This window comes from Carlito syrichta, unplaced genomic scaffold (assembly GCF_000164805.1).
Source record: "Carlito syrichta isolate Samal-C Ts95f unplaced genomic scaffold, Tarsius_syrichta-2.0.1 Scaffold127161, whole genome shotgun sequence".
NCBI lineage: Eukaryota > Metazoa > Chordata > Mammalia > Primates > Tarsiidae > Carlito > Carlito syrichta.
The window spans coordinates 18958-25890 of NW_007071257.1; the positions used below are offsets into that span (position 1 = coordinate 18958).

General features: G+C 52.7%; 1 protein-coding gene across 2 annotated transcripts in view; it reads left to right on the forward strand.

Moving 5' to 3' along the window:
- Positions 1-6933, forward strand: part of ZMYM3 (zinc finger MYM-type containing 3) — a 15836-nt gene that overhangs the window by 1268 nt on the left and 7635 nt on the right. The window contains exons 2-15 of one of the 2 annotated variants that reach the window (XM_021707929.1): positions 102-787; positions 1772-1815; positions 2129-2201; positions 2662-2956; positions 3181-3358; positions 3703-3921; positions 4211-4361; positions 4602-4717; positions 4875-4961; positions 5083-5233; positions 5488-5660; positions 5880-6045; positions 6735-6832; positions 6915-6933. The exon at positions 6915-6933 is cut by the window's right edge and continues 99 nt beyond it. In XM_021707929.1, the coding sequence (XP_021563604.1) occupies positions 102-787; positions 1772-1815; positions 2129-2201; positions 2662-2956; positions 3181-3358; positions 3703-3921; positions 4211-4361; positions 4602-4717; positions 4875-4961; positions 5083-5233; positions 5488-5660; positions 5880-6045; positions 6735-6832; positions 6915-6933 (2456 nt within the window). Of the gene's footprint in view, positions 1-101; positions 788-1771; positions 1816-2128; positions 2202-2661; positions 2957-3180; positions 3359-3702; positions 4177-4210; positions 4362-4601; positions 4718-4874; positions 4962-5082; positions 5234-5487; positions 5661-5879; positions 6046-6734; positions 6833-6914 lie in introns of those variants that run through there. The other variant, XM_021707930.1, reaches the window with a different exon arrangement.

Genomic DNA, 6933 nt, shown 5'->3' on the forward strand with positions numbered 1-6933 from the left:
AGGATTCCAAGTGGATGTTGGGGTGTGTCCCAGAGCCTATGTAAAAAGAAATTCTGCTTAAGACCACCTCTACTGCCCCCTCTTCTACTCCTAATCTGCAGCCCATATCCAGCCACACTCATGGACCCCAGTGATTTCCCCAGTCCATTTGACCCATTGACCCTGCCAGAGAAGCCCCTTGCTGGAGACCTTCCTGTAGACATGGAATTTGGAGAGGATCTGCTGGAATCCCAGACTGCCCCAACTCAAGGATGGGCTCCCTCTGGCCCTTCTCCATCCTCGGGAGCCCTGGACCTGCTTGATGCCCCTGCTGGCCTGGAAAAAGACCCTGGAGTCCTGGATGGAGCCACTGAGCTGCTGGGACTGGGGGGGCTGCTCTATAAAGCCCCCTCTCCCCCAGAGGTGGACCATGGCCCTGAGGGGACTCTTGCATGGGATGCTGGAGATCAGACCCTAGAGCCTGGACCAGGGGACCAGGCGCCTGAAGTGGTGCCACCTGACCCAGGGGCTGGGATAAATCCCTCTTCACCCGAGGAGCTACTAGAGCCTTTGGCTCCAGATTCTCCAATAACCCTGCAGTCCCCCCATATTGAAGAGGAGGAGACTACCTCCATAGCTACTGCAAGAAGGGCCTCCCCTGGGCAGGAGGAGGAGCTTCCCCAAGGGCAGCCACAGAGCCCAAATGGCCCCCCTAGTCCTTCAGTGGGAGAGACTCTGGGGGATGGAATCAACAGTTCTCAGACCAAACCTGGGGGCTCTAGCCCTCCTGCACATCCCTCCTTGCCAGGTAGGTTACCTAATTATCTGGAGAATCAGGGCTGGGGAGAGAGTGGGGGTAAGGAGGGGTGGCTGTGCTTTGGGAAGTGGGGGAGGAGGAGGAGAAAGGTGGAGAGATAAGAGTAGGGATGTGGAGAAGTAGTTGGGGTTTGTCAGGGAGGAGTGAGGGGTGTGTAAAGGAAGATGCATGAAGGTAGAGGTGAGGGAAAGCATAGGGTCTATGTGGGAGGAATGGGGTGAGGTTTCAGAGAGTGGGTTGAAAGGAATGGGGCTGGTGGGAGAGTTTCCCTTTTTTCTTAACCCAGTGGGCTTTTGGTGCCAGAGTCCTTCCTTCAGGATTTGAGAGAGTACACCAGGCTTCTTGGTTCTAAGAGCTTTACACTTTTGGGTTTGAGATGGGAGTGGGTTTCTGGATTTTATGAATGGTAACTAGATTCTGGAGCCTCCAACAACATAATGACTTCAGGGGAATTGTAGAAATGCAGGGTCTAGGGTTGATTCTCTCATTAAGGGAGGGAGAGCCTAGACTTGAGAGGCTCTATTTTCTCCTCTGTTCTACTTGCTGGTGTGTCTCTCCCAGGCTGTGACCAGGGTCTTGGGACTTATATAACCACCTGAGACTAGGGGAACCTACTCATACATTGATGTTTCCTTTTCCTTTTGCTACCTCTGGGTGGTTGTGTTGGTTTTTTGTTGGTAAAATATAACTTCTCCATAAAAGATGTATTACCTGTGTTTCCTTAACCCCCAAGGATTGGGACAGAAAGCTGGGGGGAAGGATAGACTATTTTTTATGGAGAATAGCTGCATACCACCCCCTTAGTACAGAGCCCAAGAGGTAACCCTGAGAGGGGCCCCAAGAAGCCACAGGCACTTGAATTTTCCCTTTCAGTTTTGAGTAAGTTCTTCCCCAGGAATGGAGGCGGGGGTTGGGCCAGGGAGGGAGTGGTGAGGGCAGGCTCAACATTTAGGCTGCCTTCTGCTTCCTTTGCAGGAGATGGCCTGACTGGGAAGGCGAGTGAGAAGCCGCCTGAGAGGGTGAGGGGGGGAGGGGATTGGAAGGAGTCTGGTTCCCCCTGTAACTCTGGGAAGGACAGACCCTTCATTTTCCCTCCCAGATGTTGTTCTATGGAGAGCGTGTGTGTAAGGAGAGTTAGAAGGAGGGAGGGAGCCCTTGTGTCTACGGCTTCTTAAGGAGAAAGTCCAGCCTCCTTTTCTCTCCTCCTCTTAGGGCTGGGCCAAGGGTCCCTACTCTCCCTTCCCCCTTCCATCTCCTATCCCCCCCCCAAACCCTGTACTAGTGTTAGCCTGTGCCTGGTGTCAGCTTTCCTCCCCTCCCCATCTTTCCAAGGTACAGAAGAGAAGCGAGCGTGTTAGGAGAGCAGAGCCTCCAAAACCTGAGGTTGTGGATTCTACTGAGAGCAGTAAGTAGGACTTGAGGAAGTGTGACCTGGGAATTCTGGGTGTGAAGAAGAGCTGAAAGTGGGATGGCAGGGCATGGATCTTCTGTCTCTTGCAGTCCCACTCCATGCAGAGCATGAAGTGCCTATCTCTGCTATGGGTTGGCATGGGAACCAGGGGCAGTGGGGGAAACTGAAAACAAGAGCAGTGAGAATGGAGAGTTTCCTGTTTCTGCTGTGCCATCCCTGTCCCTGAATCTTCTCACTTAGAGGCCCTCCTTTCCCCTCCCTCAGAGATTACAGAGTAACCAAGGGAGAGAGACACCAGGGGTTTAAGATACCAGTGTGATGGGGGGAGGGGAAGTGGGGTGTAAAAGCCAGAACAACAGGGATCCTAGGATAAGGACTGAATTGCTCATCATGGGACAGCTGGAGACTTGGTCTGATGGCCTTTTCTCATGCCCATCCCCCCCAACTTTCTTAGTTCCAGTGTCAGATGAGGATTCTGATGCCATGGTAGATGACCCCAATGATGAGGACTTTGTGCCATTCCGGCCCCGGCGCTCTCCTCGCATGTCCCTACGCTCAAGTGTGGCACAGAGGGCTGGGCGCTCTGCAGTGGGCACCAAGATGACTTGTGCACATTGCCGGACACCACTGCAAAAGGGGCAGACGGCCTATCAGCGCAAGGGGCTGCCTCAGCTCTTTTGCTCTTCATCCTGTCTCACCACTTTCTCCAAGAAGCCCTCGGGCAAAAAGACTTGTACCTTCTGCAAGAAGTGCGTGAGGGTCCTGGGGTTTGGGGGGCAAGGATCAGGGCGGGAGTATAGGTAAGACAGACTGTTGGTAAAGAACCTAAGAGAATGGAGCTGGAAGAGAGAGCAATTTAAGGAGGGAGTCAGAGAGCATTTGACCTGTGGTCATTGATCCCGGAGGAGGGGTGGAAGCTGATGAAATGAGAGGGTGGTCCTGAGTAAATATTCAAACCTGTCCCCACCTCTAGGGAGATCTGGAACACCAAGGACTCGGTTGTGGCACAGACTGGTTCAGGAGGCTCTTTCCATGAGTTCTGCACATCCGTCTGTCTCTCCCTGTATGAGGCCCAGCAGCAGCGCCCAATCCCTCAGTCTGGGGATCCTGCTGATGCCACTCGCTGCAGCATATGCCAGAAGACTGGAGAGGTGAGGATGCTTGGTGGGGGCTAATTTACAGAGCCTGGCCAGCCCTGACCTGCCCCTCCCATCCTGGGGCTGCAGGGGCCAGGCCCTGTGGAAAAGGGGAGTGGGGAGGAAAGGCAGCCATCATGAGGGAGCATATTCAAGGATAGAGCTTCTCCAGGATGTATGCAGCTGACCTTCCTTGCCTCCCAGGACCTCACCGTCAAGTCGGCAGTCTGATGAGCAGGTTGGGGGGTCCCTGGGTCCACTGTCTGCTGTGAAGGTCTAGGGTGAGGTGGGGGGCTGTCCTTGCATTGGGGGGGCGGTGGTGACCAGGCCCTAGCTCAGGGTCCATGTGTGTATGGCAGGTCCTGCATGAGGTCAGCAATGGCAGCGTGGTGCACCGGCTCTGCAGCGATTCTTGCTTCTCCAAATTCCGGGCCAACAAGGGACTGAAAACCAACTGTTGTGACCAGTGCGGGGCTTACATCTACACCAAGACCGGGAGCCCTGGCCCGGAGCTCCTCTTCCACGAGGGCCAACAAAAGCGGTTCTGCAACACAACCTGCTTGGGGGCATACAAGAAGGTGGGGCCGAGGGAGTAGTGCATTAGAGGGCTGTGGAAGGGGGTGTGGTTCTTGGGTGATAAATAAAGGTGCCTGACGGGTCGAGGGCTGGGAGAAATAAAACAAATAAAGGGGGTTTCAATTGTATCTGTTATGTTTTATTTTTGAAGCTGGCTGGTGGATACACAGGTCTTTGTTATATCATCATCTATACTTTTTTGTATGCCTGAATATTTCATGTTTAAAACATTTAAAAAATAAAAGTGAAGGGACAAATCCAGCCTCAGCCTCTCCTTCCCCATCCTCACAGAAAAACACACGTGTGTACCCATGTGTCTGGTGCAAGACCCTGTGTAAGAACTTTGAGATGCTATCACATGTGGATCGTAATGGCAAGACCAGCTTGTTCTGTTCCCTGTGCTGTACCACTTCTTACAAAGTGAAGCAGGCAGGGCTCACTGGTAGGTGCAAAGCCCTCTTCTCTGAGACCCCTGCTGGCCTTCCTTTTACTTCCCATACTCCCCTATTCTAAAGTAACCCCCTGCTGCCCAACCTCAGCCCCAACCACATCTTCCCGTGGATTTTCTGTTCCATCTCTGCACTGCCTTACACCTTCTGTGTGCTCTCTCTCTTTCTCTCTTTCTTTCTCTTTCTCCTCCTCTCTTTCTCTTTTCTTCTCTCTCTTTCTCTCTATGCCCCAGGCCCTCCCCGACCCTGCAGCTTCTGCCGCCGCAGCCTCTCTGACCCCTGTTACTACAACAAGGTTGACCGCACAGTCTACCAGTTCTGCAGCCCCAGCTGCTGGACCAAGTTCCAGGTACTTCAGACCCTGGACCAAGGACAAAAAGGTGTGGCAACATAGAGAGGGTAGGAGAATTGGGGTAGGTAGGCCTGGGAAGAGCAAAGAACAAGCCTGATCCCCACCACCACTGCACACATCTTGCCCCTCCCTTACTTGTCTTCCTTCCCTCCAGCGCACAAGCCCTGAAGGGGGCATTCACCTGAGCTGTCACTACTGCCACAGCCTCTTCAGTGGCAAGCCTGAGGTCTTGGACTGGCAGGTAAGACCCCCCCACATCTTGCCACACAACCAGGCGTCTGTCTAAAGGGGTCCTTCCACTTGACTCTCACCAGGTCCAGATGTCACAGCTCTGTCCTCCCCACCCTATGCCCCCACCCCAGGACCAGGTGTTCCAGTTCTGTTGCCGTGATTGCTGTGAGGACTTCAAGCGGCTTCGGGGTGTGGTGTCCCAGTGTGAGCATTGTCGGCAGGAGAAACTCCTGCATGAGAAACTCCGATTCAGTGGGGTGGAAAAAAGCTTCTGCAGCGAAGGTAAGGAAATGGGGAAGGGGCAGAAGGCCCTTTGCCTCACAGCTAGGGAGAATGGCCAAGAAGTGAGGGAGGCTTGGCAAGTGGTCCGTGGGGCAGGGCATTCTGTTCAGGATACTCTACCTCTGTCTATCCCAAGGGTTTGGGCAAAAGGGGCTATTTAGAGAGAGGTTTCAGATGTAGCACCTTGGGAAGGTTGGATCTCATACTTTTTGATATCTGTGTCTCTGGACTCTTTCCTCTTCCCCTCTATCCAGGCTGTGTGCTGCTGTACAAACAGGACTTCACTAAGAAGCTGGGCTTGTGCTGTATCACCTGTACTTACTGCTCCCAGACCTGCCAGCGTGGAGTCACTGAACAACTGGATGGCAGTACCTGGGACTTTTGCAGTGAGGACTGTAAGAGCAAGTATCTGCTTTGGTACTGCAAGGTAAGGAGGGTCAGTGTATTAGCAAGGAGGGAGAGAGGGAGGCAGGGAGCAAGGGTCATTGTACTAAGATCAGGGTGTGGGCAGATTTCCAAGGAGGGTAGCCAGTCTCCACTCTCCAAGCTGGCCCGTTCTTTAAGGAGAGGAGCATGGCTTATCCCAGGGGAAAGGGTCCAGTACATTTTAGGGAGGCAGGTTTGACCATCCTGTCCTCACCTTCAGGCTGCCCGGTGCCATGCTTGTAAGCGCCAGGGGAAGCTGCTGGAGACCATCCACTGGCGTGGGCAGATCCGTCATTTCTGCAATCAGCAGTGTCTGCTGCGCTTCTACAGCCAGCAGAACCAACCCAACTTGGATACCCAGAGTGGGCCTGAGAGCCTCCTGAACAGTGAGTCCTGGGCAGGGGGCACACTCTGTTAGAGTTGGCCTGGACTCTTCTAATCCTAGGTCTAGCCCCTTTCTTATTCCTTTGTTGTGGTCACCTCATCCCTGACCAGATGAGGTACTGACACTGTGTACTGTACTCTCTTTTAGCTTCTGAACCCTGTGGGTACCAGGGGGGGTCTTGTTTAAAGCTTCTTGGAGTTAGAGTCTACTGGTTTTCTATGAAGGATATATTTTTGGGGAATGGGTGTCTATCCAGGTAGGATGGGGCATTTGGGGGTTGTGGTTACTTTTCTGAGTCAAGGAAGTATCAGCATAAGCTCTACCTTTATTAAGAGACTGAAGACTGTTGTTTCTAGAATGTTATCCTAGTTCTTTCATAACTCCAGGGATACCAAACTGCTGAGGGCCATGGAAGGTCTCAAACTGTGGGTTTTAGGGTGAGGTATAATGTTTTATTCTTCTTGGCAGCTAGGAGCAGAGAATTCTCTTGGCCACTGTTGCTGGGGCCTAGAGAAGACTAAACCTGGGATAGCAAGGAGAAGAAATCCTTGACTTCCCATATATATTTGGTGTACCTCTTAATGAAGCTCTCTTGGAACAGGGGTAATAATGAAGCTCTCCTGGAACAGGGGTGAGGAAAATGGAGAGCTAGTCCCTTGGATGAAAGCATTCATTTGTTTCTATCTACAGGTCAGTCTCCTGAGTCAAAGCCCCAGACACCATCTCAAACCAAAGTGGAGAACAGCAACACAGTGAGGACCTCAGAGGAAAATGGGAATTTGGGCAAGGTCAGGGCAAAAACCAATGGGGAGGATAAACTCAGAGGAGGGTACGGTAGTCGGCAACACTAACATTCCTTTGTCTCTGCAGATCCCTGTGAAGACCCGAT